Source organism: Corvus cornix, chromosome 8 (assembly GCF_000738735.6).
Source record: "Corvus cornix cornix isolate S_Up_H32 chromosome 8, ASM73873v5, whole genome shotgun sequence".
NCBI lineage: Eukaryota > Metazoa > Chordata > Aves > Passeriformes > Corvidae > Corvus > Corvus cornix.
In genome coordinates, this window is record NC_046338.1 from 11,656,820 (window position 1) to 11,679,719 (window position 22,900).

The 22,900-nt window shown below is 38.6% G+C and overlaps 1 protein-coding gene across 2 annotated transcripts in view; it reads right to left on the reverse strand.

The window, feature by feature from the left end:
• PIGK (phosphatidylinositol glycan anchor biosynthesis class K) overlaps nucleotides 1-22,900 on the reverse strand; it is a 64,805-nt gene that overhangs the window by 2,866 nt on the left and 39,039 nt on the right. For both annotated transcript variants that reach the window (XM_039556544.1, XM_039556542.1), the window contains one exon: nucleotides 19,998-20,073. In XM_039556544.1, the coding sequence (XP_039412478.1) occupies nucleotides 19,998-20,073 (76 nt within the window). The remainder of the gene's footprint in view (nucleotides 1-19,997; nucleotides 20,074-22,900) is intronic.

The window sequence follows — 22,900 nt, forward strand, 5'->3', positions numbered from 1 at the left end:
TCCACATAAACATCTCTGAAAATCAACTCTGCCTGTTCAAAAGGCTGCCAGCACAACTCGCTTCTGAGAGTAACAGCACATGACACTTCTCCACACAAAGGGACTTTCTTGTTTAAATCTTCCTAATTAACCCGTAACTTCGTATGCATATTGCAGTGCCTGTTCCATCAATCTCTTTGTACTATCAATCTTTCCCTTCTTGGATCTCAGACAAGTATCTTACCACAAAGTGGCACCTGACCCTTCTAGACAAATGACTTCAATTTGCAGCCAGTGACACTAAAAGCCTCTCTTTCCTATTTTGTATAGAACATGTAATTTAATTTCTTTAAAGAATTTATATGAATAAATATTTATAAGGTGATCTATGAGTATGGTTTTACATTTTGTCATGTCATGTACTGAAGTCTCCATGGAATTGTGCAAGAGAAGAGAGGCCAGTGCAGCAGTGGCTCCGCACTGGGAAATCAAGGATATACATATAGTCAGTTTAAAGTCACGGGATGCAATGTTAAAATGTAAAGGATTGAAACCATGAAGGCGTGACAAAAATTTTATGAGGCTGTGCAAGAGCTAGATACTCAGTAATCTTAAAAATAAATTATCTTAATAAGAAAGATTTACAGACCCAGAAACTGAAATCTACATGTAAGTACTAAACCACAATAAAACGGCAAAAAGATGCAACTCCGTTGAATATCTGTAAGTCAATATCTGTAAGTGGTTAATTGAGCACAAAATCATACAGAAATAGGCCAGTACTTTCCACGAAGACATCAAAACCTTATGAATATCTAAAATGGGATTACATAGATTCACCTTTAAACCGACAAAGTATACCTGCAAGAGCTGAAATACCTGATTTCATTTAAATTAACTTGCTCATAGATTCCCAAGAGAGTTCACCACTGAATTAAAAATATAATTAGTTGTCAAACTAACAAGTTCATCTTTCTAAAATCTTAGCAAATACAACACAGAAAGCGTCAATAACAAAACTCTGCCCAGGTGGGCACGTCAGCTCAGCAGCAAAGGGTGCTGGAGTTCCTTTACTAAAAGGTGCTTTTGGCACCGGCGCTTGGCCCCATCTGCATGGGAGATGGAGCCGCTGCTCCCGTGAACTGTGCCAGCAAGCTGTGCTTGTCACACCGGCTGGCGGGCGCTTCCAGCTGCGGCTCTGCCAGCGCAGAGCCAACAACTCCTTCCCCGGGCAGTGCTGGGTCACCCAGAGCGCTGCCGGTACCTGTGGCGCTGACAGAGCGCGGCACCAGCCCCGAGCTGCCACCGCCCCGAGCTGCCACCGCCCCGGCTGCCACCGCCCCGAGCTGCCACCGCCCCGAGCTGCCACCGCCCCGAGCTGCCACCGCCCCGAGCTGCCACCGGCCCGGAAGCCAAGGAAGGATGGGATACCCTCCCATAAACACACGAGTGCCCCAACCATGCTGCTGCAGAAGCTACTGTGGCTATTTTGTGTAGGCAAAAGGGGAAGAGTCACAGAGACTTCTCCTAATGGGAAAGACTGCTGTAGTAAGAAAGAATCACTTTGACAGCAAATGAAAATCCTTCGTAGATGCACAAAATGGAAAAAGGTTTAGAAAATACAGAATTTCGTTCTACACTTATGCCAATTCTGTGACCGCAAGCAATGCGAAGATAAACTATCTCTTTATATCAATTTTAGGATTAATCAGAAAGCATTAATGAAAGTAAAGTTCTTCACAGATTCCTAAAAAAATAAGAAAACCAGTAGTTCTCCTATGAACATTGCCTAGTTCAGAGTCTTATTTCAGCCAATTTCTGTGACATTCTGGCAATTTTTACAAGTCGGGCATTTTCTCACAAGAAAATGCTAAATGGACCAAAACCATGTTAAGTGTCACAGTATTTCGATCTGCAATTTATTATGTATCACTATTATGTTCCAATTGATGTCACAATGTGTACTGTTAAAAGACTACAGACTGGTTGCACTACCTACAAATTACACAAAACTTGTTCATATTTGGGACTGCTCTGGAGGAGCAGAGGCAACACTCTTCGCTCAAGTTACTCTGAATTTCACTGCTGTAGTACCCACCTAAGAACTGCTTCTGTAACCGACATTTAGGTATTGTGATTTACACCACAATACAATGCCATTACAAACACCCTCTTTATCCCTACAATAATAGCAGTAACACACAGGTGAAATGCACATTCAGAATGGTACAATCTGTCATGAACAAATACATTTAACAGCTTAAGGACTTGTCATTATGGAATTGCTGGAGGTTCCAAATTAAAAAGATAGGTAGCTAAGCAACAGCAAGCTTCCTCCTGTGAACAGTTTTCTGTTGTATGCTTGCTAGTTCTGGTAGACTCATTATTCTGTGGAACTTAAAAACAGTTAACACAGAGTTGCTCCAAGTACCGTAATTAAGGAGAGGATAAAACAGTGTATTTTCAAACTGGATGGGTCTATAGGGAGCTGAATGGAAAGTATCCAAGACTTTCAGCAAAGGTGTTTCATAAAACATGCAATATATGTTACTCCAATTAAAATGAGCTTTATGAAAAAAAAAAATTTAAAAAGCTGAAGTGGTAATTAGGTGAGGAATGGTTTAATATAAAAATGTTACGTCACAACAGAAATAAGATTTAAAACATCACATATTAATATTTCACGTGGACAACACTGTGTAAAACTTATCTATAAGGATACATTTAACAGTGTTTTCCACACTGGATGACTGTCAGATTATACTATCCAACAGTCTTCCAAGAGAACTCTGCTTGTCTTCGTGTTCTCAATAAGGACAAAAATATTAGTCCAGTAAGCTTTGGGTTAAACTCAGAATCCACATCTGGATAGTGGCAGCACAGAAAGCCAAGCAACAGTCAGGAATTAAGTAATTCCCAAATGCAACAGGGATACACAAATTCTTCAATCTCCTCCCGCATCTTTTTCTAAAGATGGCTTTAAGAAAGGGTGCAAAAGCTTACAAATGAATGTGCACATCATCCTTGTTGCAGGGGATGTTCTCCCCAGCGTGAGGCAGATGGTGTGTGTTTGTACCAGGAGTGCAAAATATCCCTGTGCAACTGCACAAAAATAACACATCAGAAGCACTGTGTGCCAACAAGCCCATTAAAGTGGCAGCTATTGGATTTCAAATTAATCCCTGCTTAATTCTCAGTGCAGTTTCAGCACTGAGTGTCCTAGACCCAGTTTTGGCCTATTTATTGCAGCTCACATGGTATAAAACATCATGGAGGGTTCTGGGGCTGCCTGGCAGACAGCAGCAGCTACTACCCAGAAGGGAGGCTGTGCACATCCTCTCTGGGGTTCTCCACCTCCCCGACTTCTGGGGGTCAGCAAGCACTCACAGGGAAGTGAAACACACTTGTCTGTGAAGCGCTTGCAGTCACTGGGCTGAATTTTATACATTTTTGGGGGTGAATTTCTGAATTTTCTTCTTGGTCATTCTCCATTGTTTCTCAAGATACCAAATTTTATGTGAGGATCTGTTGTAAAGACCAGTATTGAAATCTAAAAAAAAGATCCACGTCTCAAAACAGGTCTCAAATCCAAAACTGGAACAATCCACCTGCTTCTCATCTCAGAAAACTGATCTCAAACTGAAGGAAATTCCTTGGATAAACTAAATTCTTCCACACAGTGCACTGTGCCAAAAGCACACTGAGTATTTTCTAGAGGCACTCTAACAACTCAGGTTTACTTGCAATTTAGAATTTCAAACTGGGTAATCCTTTCAATTCGTACGACAAAGCACACAACAAAGTTTATTTTCAGAATGAATTTATATGTATCATATGCAAATCACAGCATAAAGTATGTCCTCAAAGCTTTCAGCGGAAGTCCGCACTTCTAATTTGTAAGGTACAGTTTGGATTTTGGGGTCCTCGCATGGGAGTGGAGGAAATCAAGTAACTCCACCCATTAAGTAATAGTTTAATCCTTTCTGTGCTCACAGCAAGATTAAAGTCGTAAGAGAACTCCAGCATAAATGGTGCCTGTTAATCTGCAAAACAATTTAAAGTACTTTTGTCTAATCTCTCAGTTTGTATTTATTAAACACAGTGCCATGATTCCTGGTATCTCCAATATTAATAAAATAATGAAGAAAGTTCATTCATCAACAACAAAAACTCACAAAGGGTATGGGAAAAAAACAGCAGCTAAACTAAATTAACATCAATACCAACAACTGCATTTTAGTATTTACTTTGTATAATCATTGTAATAGGAACAATACTGGTATGATAGCTTTACTTTTTCATTTCCTTCTAAAATTTGTAATCTATAAAGGCTTTTTTAAAATGAGCTTCTACTTATTATTGCCTACTTTCAGAGTTATCTCTTAGCATTTCACAGCACTATAAAGTGCTTTTAGTGGTTTAACAATTATTCACCAATCTTCCAACCTGTGATACAATACATAATATACAACTTCTAATCAAAGAGAGCCTTGCCAGCACTTGGGACTCAGGGCAGTTGAATTCCCAGAGAAGCCAGTGTTCAGGTGAGCGATGCCCACCCGGCAAACACAACAGGGATTGCACCAGGGGGACTCCAAACGCAGTTGTGTGATTTTTTTACACCCAGAGAGAACACAAACGTCTCTGGACTGGCAGCAGGAACCATTCCTACCTGTCCTCAACAGCCTGGCAAAGGCCTGAGCTCTCACCTGCTCTGCTGACACTGAGCTACATATTGGAATTCACAAATGCTTTAGAGAGGAGATAAGTCATAGTATAAAGTTGTATTTAGAAAAAAAAAAAGTGCAACTACTTCTATTTAAGGTACGCTAAGCAAATTGTTCTTTATATTTTCATCAAATTCATACCCACATATGAAGCCATGATCATGATTTTCCACAAAAGGACACCTAAGTCGACAGCAAATATATGAATTGCATTTGCAAACACAAAGGTTCACGCCAACTGAAGCATGCAAAAATACCAGATGAGCAGCTTAATTAAGTAGACTTGGTATTCCAAACTCAGTCACCGCTACTTAGAGAAGCATGCTCCTTTTTAAATAATCTTATATTTAATTAATTTAAACAAGAGGAGGATTATTAGCAAAAAAAAGACTAAAAGTGAGACTTTAGTGCTCAGTGTCATGCCACAAATGGAAAGATAAACTCCTTGAGGTCCTCTCAGTGGAGGGGGTCAGAAAATGACAAAAAAACACACCGGTGAGGCAGATCTCAGCAGGGAGAAGCCTCTAAAAATGATCAGATATAAAAGCAACTCGCTTGCTGCTACTGAAACCTTGGGTTAAGCAGACAGAAGTAGCAGAGAACAAAGGAGGTGGAAAAGGTTGTGAAGGCTGCTAGAGGGACAAGGATATTTTGCATTCACAAAAATACACTGGTGTAAATAGGGCCAAGCTATTATCAGAGCACTGTTTGCACTGCTCTCCTTCCCTTGGGAAAAGATTAGCTCAGTCTTTTACTGTGCAGGTCTTGTTCACACAAATACAACATCGCACTGCCAGTGGGATCACACCAGAGCCAAACTCTCAGCTCTGCAGAGCCAAGGCCCCCACACATGGCCACATGCACTCATGGGCTTCCACCTGTTTCACCTGGGATCATTATTCCAAGTACCAGCCTCATCCAGCCCAGCCTTTCTGAGGAGCACAGCACTCCTGCTTCCTCTTAGGAAGTCTCACTTGAATTTCCCCTTAGCATCTCTCTGAACCACAAGGTGAGTCTACTCAAATGCTTTTAAATCAATTTTTCTAAGGAAGGTTTTATTCCTAATCTTATAAAATTAATTGTATGCATAGAACTTTCATTATGAAGCGTAATTTTGAGCATTCAAATTCAAGCAAAGTTTTTTCCGCTTATACAGAGAAACTATGATGTTCATAAATTATTATGCTGTTTCTTTAAAAGTAGTAGTGATGGTTCCAAGCACACTTTTTTTTCTTCACATCCCATAAGTATCTATTAATTTACTGCCAGGTGACAGGCTGTATTAACAACAGCTGCTAGACTGCATTAGCTCTCATACTAAGTATGCCATATTGAGTACAAGATCTAATCAAATACTTCAACAGCTACATTTGAAATCCAAATAAGTATTCCTTATTCACATAGTTTTTAATGTATATTTCTCAAATCTCTACAGCTATAATTTTAAAAGGTCTCCGTTACCCTAAGCTCTCTGCTGCATTATATGCATGTGCAGTTGAGCTTCACATTTTCTAGCTCCAGTTTGCACAATTTGAAACAGCATTACACTGAAGAGCCAGGCATGACAAAATGAATGGAGGGAGAAGCAGGGCTGAGGCAAAAGATGCCTTCACACTCATAAGAGCAAGATCAAGTATGGATGTACTTTTATTGTAATACATTTTCAGTGAGAAACGTGTGAGTAACAGCTGTTGACAGGCTGGTTTATTCTCCACTACCACCCAGGTGATTATGTAGCTCTGTACTCATAAGCCACACAAGTGTTCTTACCCAAGTTTATTTTGTATGTACTCGCTTATGGGACCAGGAAAAGAAGAAAAGGAGAAAGACCTGTTCTGAAACATCAACCCAATACTTTTGGGTACTCTAGCTGCTGTAGAAAACAAATCATAAAATGTGGACATGGCAATCATACAGGCACTTATTTAGTGGCTGCACATAATTACACCTACACAAAAAAGCCATTTCTGTTACACTCGGTACGTCAAAGGACACAAGTCCCAGAGAGCAGATCCATTCCCGCAAAGAGGTTTTGTAGGCATTAAGAAAGAACAGCAGATTTATGGTATCATAAATAATCACTGTTCCCACGTGACATTTGCATGACATGGGTCACTAATACTATGTGGGCTCACAAAGAGCATCTTTCTGGAAGAATGAATGAGTAGGTGAGGACACACCCTCCCAGCACCCCCACAGACTACATGTAACATGAGCAGAATCAACAGCTTCCAAAAGGGTCTTTAAAAAGGATGAAACCACACACATTTTTATCTGGGGCAAACCAGTTGCACCTTTCCTGCCTCCATCTACACTAACCACAGGTTACTGCTCTGTTGACGTCCTGCTGTCACTCAGTTCCCTCTAAGCACCACTCATCACCCATTTGTCAGCCATGTATTTGTAGATGGGCTTTATGTTAAGCACTCCTGAAAATAATGCAATCACTGGCTAATTCACAGGAACAGGGAACCACAATGTCAGTGTTGAGGCCTCTCATCCTGGGGAGAGCTGCCTAAAGCAGGTGCCACACACTGAGCAGCAACGGCGGTCATTACAGACAGAATCACTTGCACAAGGCTGCATCACAAGCCCATGCAAAGAATTTGCACAGGAATGATGATGCAGGATGCTCTCTTGTCTGTCCAACAGTATGAACACAACTGCTCCATTACCAGAGTCTTCATTCATTTACCCCTTCCACTCATTCTTCAAATGGAAATGATTTCATCAAATTTCAACCCTCTGAATTATTTAGGAAAACAATTCTAGACTGAGCACTGGAGAGCAGCCTGCCAATATCTCTATCTGTGGCCATTCATCAGTCCTGTCAAGAGCTCGTGAGTTACATTTCTGTGCTCCTCACAGCATGCTACTGAAGAGTAAACAAAACATAATTAACTTAACACAAAAAAATCACCAGTAACACCTAGGATTACATGGTTAAGTGGGATAAATGTGCGAATACATTTGGAGCTAGTGCCTTCCCCTGAGGAGAAGTGTTCAGAAAAGGTATTTGCTGTCACAGCATGGCAAAATACATCAAGATTGATAACATTTAGACTTTTTCCTTATCAATGCAAGCTTATTGGTAACAGCTACTTTTTATGCTGCATAAGCTCAGAAGAAATACAGTAGATAGAAGAAAAAAATCTAGCAAAGCTCCTACTGCTAATTTTACTACTCATTGGAATACCATTTAAATAAACACTGTCTGTCAGGGAAGATTTCGTGTGTAAACAATAAAAAAGTAATGATTAATAAGAACTGTACAAGGTTATGTGAGAAATGAAAATGTTACACAACACTGAACAGACACCAGAAAATTGAATTAAATCTTGCATCTTGGACAACCTACTATACTTCAGTAATCTGCTTTATATAGGAAGGTTCTGATCCCACATATATTTAGTGACAGGTAACAAACTGGGTCAAAAATTAAGTCTTACACTCAAAATACACATATGCTTAATGTACAACTAGTGTTGTACAACATTAGGCAATACAGTAAGAATAAAGACTAAGATACATTTCCCTTTGCCTAAAGATCTTACAGCATCCTTTCCTTTCCTCTACCCAACACACATCCATGCTCACACTTGGCTATCTTCTTCCCACCATTATTATTCCAGGGACACAAATACAACCCATCAGAAACCAGAGAACTCATTTAACAGCCACAGTGGCTGTTGACTCTCCTCTCCAAGCCTCATCTCACCAAAACTTCATGACCAACACTGTACTTTTAGTCAGGTAATTCCCAAACACAGCTTTGGGGAGAGAAGGGCTAAGGAACAATCAGACCACTCTAAGGTTCGTGTGAAGAGACACTGCAAGTGGGTTTTGACAGAAGCCATTCAGCAGCACCAGAAACGTGCTGAAGCAGAATGTGCCTCACTCCTGCAGTACCGCAAATCTCTATCCTTTCACCAGTTTCTACTGCAGACAAAGCCAGAAAAATTCTCAACAAACTGGGCATAATTTGGGGATGCCAAAGGCAGCATCTTCATAGCCCAAACAGGCTTCTGCAGAGAAATCAGCTGCAAGCTAGGAAAGGGGCCCTTTCCCTGAATATAAAAACTAAAGTTTTATTAATCAATGACCACTAAGGAGCATTGCTCACTTTTACATTTGCCAGTAAGTCTCATTCCAAATGCAACACCTGGTCCACCAATGACTCCTCCTAGGGAACAGCAAAACTGATCACCAAAATGAAAGTAATTCTGGAACAGTATTCCTGCTGTTAATCCTGTATTTAATAAAAGTGATTTAATTCACCATTAAAAGCATTTGATAAATCAGTTTTCTGTTACCTAGGTAAGTCCTAAAATTTATTCTAGGTCAACCATAAATTTTGAATTACTACACCATAGCAATTTATTGGTTGTTCCGATACAGACAAGATTTATATTTTTTTAATTTATGAAAGATTAAAAAAATAAATGTAGCAGTAACTCTTCATTCCATGATATCTTCAGCTTTTACTATACATTAAAAGACAATGAATAAAGTAATTTCTTTTAAATGTAGACTTTTAATGCTACTGTTTACAGTAGTAAAAATAATAATAAACATGATAGTCTCTACAACCCCAAACTTCTACTGCTAGGAATTATACTTTCTCACTAAGGTTTTTGTGGCTTAATTGTCTTCATGTATTATTGATATCTGGTACTTGGATGTAATTAAGAATAGGGGAACCATTCTTAGAGTACTATTCCAATCCATTAGGTAAATTTTCTCACTATGATATGAAAATTTTCATCTACTTAATTAGAACATCTACTTCTTCCATGCCTAAGTGCACCTAAGATGTGTTTTATGATGGCCCAAGGAAAGGAAAAAGAAACCACAACACATCAATTATGCCTCCACTCAGTTGTACAACTATTTTAAAATGTGTGAACAGTTAAGACAAAATTGAAAAATTACCATAATAGGCTTTTGACACTTCCCTGCTTAAGCAAAAATTAATTCTAACTCCCTGTTTTTATGCAATGCCTTTATAATTTCTCTAATCTCGAGTTCCCACGAGAGAGAACACAACTCTTTCAAGTACAAGTATGTGAGGCTTGGCATCTTCTCTTTTTAGTTATGCAGTTTATTTGATGGAAGCCTAAACCGCTAAGCCTCCCTTTGTGCTTAATATAAGCCATCCTCAGTGGAAATACAAGTTAATTTAAGTAAAATGAAGTTTTAGGAAGAATGCATTCTCTTGCACAGAAAGCCTCACTAAATCAAAGCTTTTTTAAATGCAGCATCTGTTTCCTGAATTGCTCTAGAACCTGTAATAAAAATAAACGAAAAAGAAGAAAAATTTTTAAAAGGTACTTTAACATATGAAACATCATAAACCTAAAAACAGACTAATGGAACAGCTTACTTCTCATTTTACTGTGTTTTGCAGCCTCACCTTGCATTGTGCATGAAGACACTCTTGCAATGTATTGAATTAGCACATTTTAAGCATCATCTATTTTATTAATGGTGACTATTAGTAAAACCTACTGCTTGTGCACCAGCTATATTGTATTGCTGGGATACACTTCCATACACACTAAGCTGTATGGACCACATCCTAAATTCACAGTTATTTCACAGCACTGCTTAGCCCTGAAACACACCTGAAGTATTTGTACATCACGTACTGTGCTTCAGCAGCACGGGGTGTATTCTGATGCCTACAAACTTATTAAGGTCACAGACAGCTTGTGCAGATACTTAGTCTATTCCCACGAGAGGCAGAGGTATATTATTTGCATACCATTATGTACTGAAAACCTATTCAGTTATCCTCGCTGGAGACAACTCACCTCACTGCCCTAAATAGAATTCACTTTTCCAATATTTGAAGGAACAGCAAATAAATAGGACCCAGTGTAGACAAATCCAAAAAGACTCAGAATATCTAAGAATTTTGGCTTATAAATGACAAATGTGAATGAATGCAGACCAATTTATCACAAAAAAATTATCACAGAAGCAAGGAATGATGAAAAAAGTGAATGATATGCTTAAAAGAGGACTAAAATGTTGAGAGCAAAAATCACTGCAGAGTTAATTTTAGCAAAAAAGGTGACATTAGCCAAGCCTATTATGACCAAAAAAGTAGAGCACAGGATCTCAAAGCAGAGAACTCACTTAAAAATACCCTCCTTACATTTGCAGTGACAGCAGCGGTTCTAATATCATCTGCCCAAAACAAAGTGAGAGAGCTATTGATGTTTTACCTATAAGCAGTGTGCAACAGTTCACATCATGTCAGCAACTGAGACCCATGGGACACGTACATGTTGGTTCTTCAGTACCAGCTGCAATACTGTGAGTATTTGCTGTAATTACAAATATATTCTAACATGCCCTAATTGTCCTCCTTGGTTTTAGTCCCCCCATAATTACGATGTTTTGAATAAACATCTCCCAACCACTGCTCACTTCCTTTTTCTACTTATCCTTCCTGATGTCAATACAGCCACAAAGAAGAGAGAATATAAATAAAGTATCCATGTGCTTTGTGCAGAAAGTCAGAAGAGATTAACATAACGGTCCTTTACAGCCTCAGTCTGCAAACCAGAACCTCTTGCTGTTCACCTCGGTTTGCTTTTTGCCAACCTGCTATGTGAAGTTTACTTTCAGCTGTAAGCATTTTTGAACCTGTCTCTTTCTGTAAAGCTCTGAGCACAGATAAAGCACAATAGAAACAGTAACCATCGCCTTGAAATCACAGTTGTGAGCAGCTCGTGAAGAACAACAAAAGGGGATCATGGCACAATCAGTCCCATGCCAAAACAAAGACACAGAAACATCAATAGTGCTTATTGAAAGGTTTGTGCACACAGGATCTTCAAACACATGGCTGCTTCAGCTGAAAAGAAGCAAATCAATTTTTTGAATACTAGGAATATAATAATTTTTTAAGTCCATGGCCACACTGTTACTACCGACCCTTGAAATGCAGTTATTTGAAGTTCAGATGAGTAAACCCCAGAGATCTACAGCACTCTATAAAGCCTGTCATGTTAGAGTCATTTCCTGAACATCTTTCTTCATTTTACATCTTAAAGAGTGCTTATTAAAAAGAAACGGTTACAGGAATTACCTCTTAAAGAAGCTGCAAATCCAATGCAGCACCTCTAACAAGTATAGCTACTATAGAGCCAGGGTATCTTTTAATATATTTTTTAATAGTACATCTGACAATTCTATATTCTGGTGGGTATGAAACTGATGTCTCATAATCCACAAAATGGATGAGGCTACAGTCACATATAAAGCCTCATATTAGCAGTATTCTCAAGGGCAAACTGAGCACTCCCATGATATGCATAAAAGCCTCAAATTTATTTCCATTTCAACTTTCCACAGTAACAGCTATTTTTACTCTCATCTGCTCATGAGAAATATAAACAAAAACTTCCGGAATACAAGTACATTTTATCAGTTTTAGCTGATACTACCTATCCTAGTTGGCTGTAGAAATTTTGTAGTCACATACCCAGCCAGGATGAAAAATGCCCTTTTCAAGCAGTAGTTTGCACCACTGCTGTGCTTAATAAGCACAGGACTCGAGCAGGACTGGTCAGCGTGGAGTGTGGCCACTTGAGGGGTAGCCCCTAAAATTGCTCCAAGCTGTCTGTCAAACTGATCTCCCAACCTGTGCCAAAGAAGAATGGAGATAAAATGCCTATGTATACATGTCAGGCTTTCACAGGTCGGGAAAGAGAAAAGAGGCATGACCTCAGAAAACTGACAGATCAGAGTTAAAACTTCTTTGTCCAAACTGCAGGATCTGGACAGCCTCAGTCATTTTGAAAACACTGCATCTGTTCCATCCATTTCTGTTACTGCAACTCCCTGAAGAGGAGACAGGTTTTGAAGGAGAGCATAGACTGGGGGTTACTGTCACCTTGCTGGGAGCCATTTCTGTGAAGAAGGGATAAATTCACATTCCAATATGTGACAGCAGAGACTGGACTCTACTGATGCCCAGACGAGCTCATAATGCACATGCACATCAAACAGAACATTTTGATAACTGCTCAATTAACTGTTCTTAATAGAGTGTGTAAGAGGGAAAAACAGGTCATTCCTCTATTGGTTTTAAAATATATTTTGGTTTCATTCTTAAAAAATGCAAGGAAGGAGGTAAAGTTGCATGCTTTAATGCATAAACAGGGAAGAAAAGATGGACCATGCATGCAAAAGTTCTTGCAAGAAGAAGCTACCAAACATCATCCCAAATGTCTCTGGCATGCTGGAACAGGCAAAATTTCCCCTTCTTGGCTTACAGAAAATGTTCAGTGTGGTATTTCTGGTACAAAATGGTTAAAAACAAGAGCCCCACAACTGACTGTTCAGGTTCCTCATGCAAGATACCTTTCAATGCATTTAGTTATTCAACCCATTATATTCAGCTATAATTGGAAAATTTTAATACTACATTCAGTTCCCCTGTAATGCTTGGTCAGCAACAAAAAGCGCTCATGGCTCTTTTCCGGCTCTGCTGAGCACTGTTGTGTGCAGACAAAGGAAGTGCTCTCCCATGCATTAATACTTTGGCACTCCATCCCTACAGAAATGAAGTTCCCCGTAATTGCTACTACATTTTTAAGATTTGGGGAGCAGCATTTGAAAGAAAAATATTTCTAAGATACTTATCTTTATTCTGGCTGAAGACTAAGAAGAGATTCCACCTAATATTTCAACTTAACAAAGAGATAACCCAGCAGAACTTCCCCTGTGGCTGAGAACCAGTAAAATAATGGTCCTGGGTAGGCAGAGAGTTATCACCCACAAGAGTCCTTTAATGGGAAGATGGAAGAGAAGAGACTGCTTTACTACATCCCTGCTTCTGCATCTCTGCTTCATCATCATGATCAGATGAAAAACATAACAAAACAGAAGCAGCCATGTCTTGTCAGTAAAACCAAATGATCAGTAATTGATGCTAACTCCAAATCACGGTAACTGTGATTGGAAAAACCTGATGAGAAAAACAACAGCAAATTTTAAAAATTACATTTTCTCTATTTTAGAAAAATACTTTATGCTATATACACATTCAGGAATGTGATGAAATTTCATTTGGCTAATGAGCTATTTAATTTCTGAAGGAGAAAAAAAGAGAGACAACTTTACTGTTTGTGTGGACTACTGGATTACATTTGAAGGTTCTGAGCACCATTCCTGACTCTGTAGCAGTTCGTTAGACAAAACAAAACAAAACAAAAAAAACCAACCTGAAAAATCTCTGGTTTAATGGTTTGCCAGTAAAAGATCTGCACCATCTACAACCAAGTCAAGACTGTGTTTGGTGATTTCTTGCAGTGAGTCAGAGAAACAGGGGACTGTGCCATTCTTAATATATTACATGACTCATACACACAGCAAGATTCTACTAAACTTTTTTAATCAAACTTAGTATTAGAAGAAATCTTAGAGAATGAACTTCAAAGCACCTATATGCACCAAGTAGCACAAGGTATTGGCAGGAATACCTCTTCTGCTCTATGACATACTTGGTTTGGTTGGCAAAAGTGTGCAGTAATAGCTCTTTTGCTTTTGGTCCTTTTGAGCACTGTGTTTTCTACTAGGTAGCATTCAATGTAAAGAAAGCCCAAAAGATTTCAATAATCTCTAACTTATGCAGCAGTAAGAGAAATTAAGTCTATACACTGTTTACAATTTAGGGAAAAAAGGAAGTTCTTACTTGCTGGACAACATCCAGTCATGATTCCACTTGAGACCACTTCCACTACAGTTATAAAATGTAGGCAAACCACCTCTAGGTTAAACAATTCACAAACATATGTTTAATACATAAAAGAAATGGAAAAAACCTGAACGTCGTAGACCATACATCCTAAGTGCCCTAGATGAAGAAAGGCTGGTTAAGCACAAAGGGTACATACAGCACACCTGGATTTAGCTCTGCACAGAATTTCTGAGCCCCAAAAACCACTTTAGGTGAGTTGGTGAGGAAGAGGATGTCAATGTATTTCCATGATGTGCATCAGAATGAACTTTTCTCACCTGAAGTCTGGACCAGACAGATGTGAGCACTGACAGAACAGGCTGCTGTTCTCCAGACACTCCAAAGTGGCCACAAGAAGTGGCCATGGTAAGGGGTCAATACCGTCTTCAGCGCATTGCTCAGAACTGCAGCGGTAAAGCCTGACCAGGCAAGCTGACACCTCACAAGGCTTTTTGGTAGGAAGCCAAGTGATGTATTTTGTTAGAATAAAACTGGACTCTGAAGTCAGTGTACTTTTTAATATTAGGTATGAAAAATTCAATTTTCAATCATCTTAACAAAATCCATTTCTGACAAAGAAAAGCATCCCTGCCTGAGCAGACCTGTGTCTGTGACAGCAGGTGCAGCAGAACTTGGACCTTTTGGTGAAAGGTTGTATTTTATCTCTGACATCATCCAGCTGAATACCATGACCAGAGTTCTGAAAAGCAAGCTATGCTTCAAAGTTATTTTCAAACACAGCTACATGAATGGATTTTCAAAGAATGTATAAATAGCTGTGTCTAAAACTTTACACATCAAACCTGACACATCTAAGTATTACAAGTTGCTTTTGAACCTCTTAGCCTGTAAAGACAGTAAAATGCAAGTATCACTTATCAAAGTACTTTAAGACTTTTAATAAATTAATATTAATAAACAAAAACTACTGTCTGCATCAAAAATAAAAATCTGGGTTACTGTTGTGCTGTTAAACACCTTGCATGCTTAACCAAAGTTCTGAATACTAATGGATTTATAAAACATTTATAGGAACCAAGACTCTGCCATCAGGACAGAAGCAGACTGGGAGTCAGGGGAACTCCTGAAATGTATAAACTGCCAAAGGGCAGCTACAAGGCAATGGGCAAGGCACCAGTGTGATCCCTGAATTTTAAAGTTTTGTTTTCAAGTCTGTATCAGCATGTGATGGGTTACTTTTCATATCGAGCGCTTCACAAAGATCATAAGCCACATAAAACCACTTTAATTTAATGTTTGTGAAAACATTTTAAGTCTGAGAGCTAAAATTGCTGTGTTATAGATAATAAAAAGATACTTAAAAAAAAAATCTATACAACATAGTGTGTTCTATTTTCTTAATACTGTTTCAACAATTTCTGGCAAATGCTACTGAAGAAAATCTCTGTCAATTAAATCAGCATGAAACCAAAATAACATCAACAAAGGCAATAAACTAACAGCCCTCTACAACATGAGAATGAGGCCCTGAGAATGAACAAAAAATTGATCTTCAAAGCAAAAGGATTTTATTTGGGGGAAGGGTGGGGTGGGTCATGGCTGCAAACTTGTTACAGAAACAGAGAAATGATGGAAACAAAGGCCTTCCTGCAAGACTTACTGCAGAACTGCAACCCTGCAGTATTCTTTGATGGCCATCCGTCTCTGTATTGATAACTCTGGAGATTCCCCTCCCATCACCTTTCCTAAAATTTCCTATTTAATTTCCCTTCTGGTGACTGCAGTCAACACCCTCAGACCAGACTGGATGTAGCAAGTCCCTAATGCTCCCTGAGCCTGGACTGAGCCAAGCTCCCGGTGCTCCCACGACCTGCTCGACTGGACCCTGGAACAGAGACACTTCCTCAACAGGGTTAGCACAACTTCCCAGGAATCTCCTGAAATTACTGAAGACATTTTCCACTGAGGCTTCTTATGGAGAGGCAACAGAAAAGCACAGGTTAAAACTTCTACAAACCAAACAAATTTAACACATTTCTCCAAAAGGAAACTCAATCTAATTTAATTAGATATTACACGTAGCATTCCCCCCCATGATAAAATAGCAATGGAACTCCTTATTTTTAAGTAAATCTGCAACTGTAAACCATGTCAGATTTCAAGTAAATTGTGCAATTTCCACTACAGGCTGCAAGTCACTTTCCTGAAATACCACCCTGCTTTAACAGCATGTTCATTTATCTACTTAATGGTTTGAAATGGACTAAAATAAGCATGCAAGTTGATCGTGGTCTGAATTTGCTGTTTCATTTTGTTTTCAATTATAACACCATCAGGAGATCTGGTGTTTATCTGCTGAAATGTGCCTTTCATCAGTAAAACATTCTTCCATCAGTACGACACCAGTAACAATTTAAGTCTCTTCAATATCCTAAATCCTGGTTAGGCCAAATATGTTAACACACAGTGACATTCCAAGCACAAGCACTGGCACCAAAGTTAGGTACTTTTATTAAAATGACTTGCTGAACTGCAAGGCCAGCATGAATATCATTTATGATAAATGGGAACAATCTTCTCAAATGCAGTTTGCCCCGTTCTTCCACCAGACCTGTTTTGACAAAAGACAAGTGCAGAATTAAAGTAATCTCTCCTTTTTCTCCCCTTCCTGATTTGGGGTTTTTTTGGCCTTATTCTAAGTAGCATAAACTTACTGTAAGTGGCAGCATTGTATGCATGGCTGTACAGAGAGAATCTCATTAAAAAGGTTGTCTCATGTGGGCATTACTCCGAAAGCTCAACTTTTACAAGTTTGTATTAATGACTGCAATCCTTTACCAAGCACTAGTGGCTTTTTATTTCAGTTAAAGCACAAGGAGCATTTCATTAGTGTTCAAGAGAATAAATTTATAGTGAAAGCTGGATAGCACTAGTGGCTATGGTGGCTAACAAGTATAATTAAAATGTACTTTATACATTATACTGATTTAGGATACATGTCCACCACTGTGAAATTTTAATATATATTTATGCTATAAATACACAGCACTGATGCTATTATGTATGTCTGGAGTATGTATGTATCCATTTGGATACATAACATACACAAATACATACATAACATACACATACATAACACCACAAATACTATCCACTGTTCTTACTCTTTAGTTTCTTATAATTTCCTTCTTTTTCCTTAAAGCAAAAAACCCCTTGTTCATACAAAATGGACCCTGCACAACTTGTTCCAGTTGTGCCAGGTCCCTCAGAAAGGGTATAAGGAGCTTCCTGCAGAGCTAATTCAGCAGGATGCTGGTGCAGTGATGCTCAGCTGGTTACAGCTCCTACAGGCTCAGGCAGGGCACCAGCCTCACACACAGCCAGGGCATGGTGCCAAACTCCCTGTCACCACAGCTAAATAACGCTCCTTTTATTTGGCTTCTCTGCATCCAAGACATTTGCAGTTCTGTTGGATCTGTTCTGCTGCCTTGTGCAGACCCCAGCTCTGTACTACTGGCAAGTTTAGCAAACAGATAAGAGTACATAAACCAGCTTTTTGCCTTTCCACAGTGCAATATTCTATGGCAGTGTAACACACAATAGCCAAATGAACCCTCCGTAGTTATTACCCAGCTAATGCTGTAAAAATATTGCTATGGCATTTCGTCTGCTTGACCATTTTAAAGGTTAATTCTGTTTCCTATTTGAGATTTTCCTCTAGGTGAGCCATTCCATGCACTTTCTATTTACTGATTCCAAACAACCACCAAACTGTTTCATTGCTCACTCTCACTGTTAAGAACATATTGACTGGCGGCCTGCTCTGCTGTTTAATTCATTTATACTGAGAGTCAGGCATGAAGACAGAATTTTAAATGTGACATTTGCAGGCTGTTGGGTCATTTGAAGCTCTGACAACACCAGGGAGTTCCTGACATACAAACTGGTCCTGATTTCCAATCTTCCATGTTTGGAACACATCAGAAATTCTCCCCGAAGGTGCAGATTTCAGCCAAAAGTTTTTAAATCTATTGTGTTTACAACTTGTAGGAAAGGCTTGTACACTTTAAGGTTTTAAAATAAAGCTTATGTTTCCATTAAGGTAAAACCAGCACTGCCTGCAGCATGAGACTCAATGCTTTAAAAACAGTTATTGACAAAGGTATTTGGGAAGATCTACGATAATTAATACACATGAAGTTGTTTACAAAATTCTATTAAGGGACTTAGTGGACTTTTATTTGTTCCTGTTGATCTTCAAGCATTTAAAAACAGCTCATCCTGAAACCACAGCTTTATCTTATATTGCCCATCTGGCTTAGTGCTACTCTGACCAGTACCAAGTCCCAGTTTTCAATCTGGAAGTTTTCCTTATCTCAAAGCAGTGAATGGACTGCACCATTTTGTCTCCCATGATGAACTGTCATTATCTTCCCCAAATTTCAGGTCAATTTTTCAGAGCATACCTGATTACCTGAAAGATTCCATATGGCCAAGATACCATTAGGAAAACAGTAATGTGATCTGTTTGGTCCTGACTTAAGAAAACTATAGTTACTTGTCCCTGAAGCAGGACTCGTATCTACAAAGTTTAAAAATTTTTTATTTTATTCTGTGAAAATTCCAAATGACTGCAACAGAATAGGTCATTTTGCTCCCTTTAAGGCATCCCCAAGAAGAAGGATGCTAAATCTCCACAGCCATGTTTGACACAAGTTTTATGTTATTTGGCCATAAGCTTTTCCACACAAACAGGCAGAGTCCTCTGTGGCTGACAGAAAAGAATGAGAAGACACCTGAATGCAGACTGGGTACCTGATCTACCAGCAGGATGGATTGAAAATCACACCTTGAACTCTGAGAGAAGAGCAAGAAGGGAATATAGAATCTTCTGCACAGAAAAGATCTCTTCCTCCTCCTTGCCATTAACTGGGGGAGACATGTTACAATAAAAACTTCTATTCAATCCCAGCTCATATCCCTCATTTGTTTACTTAAATCAATAGCACAGTATTCCATTTAAATAAAGACAAAGAAGGCACAACCTAGGAAAAATAGAAACCTATTTTTTTTAATTGTGCAAAACAAAAAGCAAACAAAAAAACCCTGTTCAAAGCAGAAAGTATGATGACACTGCTATAGTTAGAAATAAAAATGGTGCTAATTCAGAACTGTATTAGGAGGGGAGATTGTTTTCCCTGCTCAACTCGTCATGACAATTATTCCACAATAATGACTCCATACTTTGACTGCTTTTTCAGGAAGGGGAATATGATTGAGGTCAAGATGCAAATTGGGAGAAATTAATGGATTTTTTTTTTTCTTTTCTATCAGCAGACACCCAACAATTTTAACAAGTAGCTCTGAAGTGTTAACCATGTCATACAGCAAGCATCTTTTCATTGCTATGTTCAGAATAAGACTTTTATAATTTAATACTTGTCATCTGAACAAGAGTATCTTGTTTATACATACTTCCAGCATGAGGACATTAATTCTGTGTGACCTAGAAAAGCAGTTTAAGTATTACACATGCTCTTTATTTTCAAAGGAATTTTTAAAATAGAAAGACATACCTGGTGTATTATCTGAGCTACAGGAAGTTGTTCAGCATATTTTAGTGGCTCTGTTGCCAACTCCTCCTCTGGAAACCTGGGAAGAAATTAAGTTCACATTATCAAGGTTAGTACAATGTTTACCTAATTAAATTACTGAAATTAAGTGTTTCAGGGATATTGTTTTGCTTAAGATGAAGAAAAAAGTGTTTTTTATGACAGTAATGGAATATATTTCTTATAAAGTTGAGTGAAAGAACAAATTTATAGTAAACAGAAATGTGCATTACATTGAGGATTTTTTCCTTGACATAAAGCACAGATTTAGCAGCAGAAACATAAGAAAACCTTTAAATTTATTTTTAGGTGAACAAGGAGTGGTGAAAGCTGGATTGAAGTCCCCAAGGAAAAAAGTCTTATGCATTTGCAAAGCAGATTCAGCACTGTCAACCATATAAGCTTCTTCACTCAGTCCTGTCAACATAATTGAAATATGACCATCTCAAAAGGCAGGAGGGATTATTCACCATTTCCCATTTTTGCTGCAAGTGCACAGCAGTGTTTAGATGTGGTAGAAGTTCAACACCACAAATATTCACGCATTTGCCAGCACAGCAGTGTGTACTTCTGGTTACCAAAAAGCCAAAAAGCTAGTGTGAAGAAAAAGAGTGAATACTTCACAAAGAATATACATCATAGCCCTTTAAACTTTGAATAAACTGTGGTTGCAGCTGAAAACTCTGAATCCATAACCAGTCTCTTAAAAGAATATTTAAATGATAGTAAATTAATATGAAAGCATGTTTTAAACCCTTCGACCATGCTGCTTTCATCTACTGGAACTGCAAAGCATGTGCTACATTTTCAAAGTATCACTCAAGTTTTTCATCAGCCATTCCTCTATCTTTCTGAAGACTTCTGAATATAGGAATTTGAGCACTATGACAAGAAATGAAGGGGAAAGAAAAGATCCTGACAAAAACAAGGCCCTTCTCTAAAGCTGATGCAGAATTATTTTCAGACAAAAACCGTGACCAAGACATTATTTTCCAGGCTCAAACCTTATACCCATTCTAGTCAAAAAGGATCCCCACCTGCTGGGTTAATTTACCTGCAGACCAGCTAACAAGTAAGAGCCAGAAACTACAAGCTTAGTGCCTGCACTGGGAGTCAACAGGCTGCAGAAAAAGGAAGGACAATAAGTGCACATCTCTTCCCTTTTCCACTACCGAATTTCTGCTGTGGTTTGAAAGGCTTTAAGCTCAAGTAAGAGTCTGAATATCCAGAAATTTGTAACGAACAGAGTATGAAAGCCTTACTGCATAAGAAATTTAAAAGCAGAGAACAAAAGAAACACAGCAATATTTCAAAGATCATAGTGACAGTCTGCCTAGAACCGTTTAATGTGCTTAAGAAAAATTAAATAAGCAGGCTCTGAACTACTGAAGCTGGTCCACAGATAGAGCTCATTTACTGATACGGTTTTTAGAGTTTTTGGATTATTATGACAATGATGAATTCATACTTTTAACATGAAATATACTGCTGTTACAGTCCAACACAACCATCAGAACTTAGAGGGGGTTCAGCAACTCCACCACAGTGTGCAGAAGGAATCTTTCCACTCAGTTCCTCCCTGCTTTCTATCATTGGTCCTGATCGGCAAACATACCACAGTCAGTATGAATTGAAGATTACTTCTGTTCTGCTGGGAGCCTGTTAGCTGACACAACACCTTGATTTATGGATACCAGCAACATAAATCCATTTTTTAGCCACAGGTCTAGATACAAAACAACTGTACACAACACAATATTCATCAGTATCTTGAACGCTTATCTCTACAGTCTTTACAGGGACACTGCAAATCTGGGGGGAAAAAAAAAAAAAGTATCTGAAATCCCAAAATTAAACACTTGAAGCTGAAAGTAAGAGCTAAAATTACTATAAACTGAATGTTAGCAGAAACGGAAAAAAAAAAGAGCCTTGTTCTGTCAAGGACCTTGCACATTTGGCAATTTTTCTGTCTAGACAGAATCAGCATTCCCTTGCACTGTCAAGCACACTCCTTGTCAACTGCAGGAAAAAAAGACTTTTCTTCAAATGAAGCAGGATTAAAAAAGATAAAGAAAAATTATCATTATAATTTTAAGCCTTAGGAAGCTTAACTAAAAAAAAGAGGAAGGGGAGAGTAGTATAAACATGCATTTTAAAGTAATTAGATTTAAACTGAAATTATGCTGATAGGAGCCTTTCAACATCAAGAAAGACATTTTAATTTTTTCTAATTTACTTTCTAAAAAAAAAATCAAGTCACTTGAACTACACTACATTTTACATATAAATAAATTGTAAGATAAAGATTAGGTAGGTGGACATTCTAATGTATTTACATACACATCTACATTTAATACCCACACACACACAGGTATTTTGGAAGAGAAGTTCAGAACTGTTTTCTCAAAATTTCTGCTGTAACGCCATGAACTTTTTGTATACGTATTTAGTGATGTACTAACTGTCAAGTCTACAAAAGAGTTTTGATTCTTCTCTCCTGCAGATAAGCCTAAAATCCCCTGCAAGTGAGCACAAAGGATGTATTTTAACCAGTCATTTATGTAAGAACAGAGACAGCTCATGGCCAGTGAGATCAAACCCCATGATACCGCTCACAAATGGCTGAATTCTCTCCTCCAAAGGCTGCATCCCAAACTGGCTCCTCCAGGCACGTGTTAAGCCTTGAACCACTCACAAACATTGTCCAGCTGGGATGAGTCACAACGGTAACAGGGGCCACACTGACAGTGACACAGCCCGTGATGCGAGACAGGACGTCAGCCTAATTCACAAGGACAGATGCAGCCACGGCCTGTCTTTAAGGAAGTTGTCTTGGTTAGCTTGGTCAGTTTTGCTGTGGATCAAAG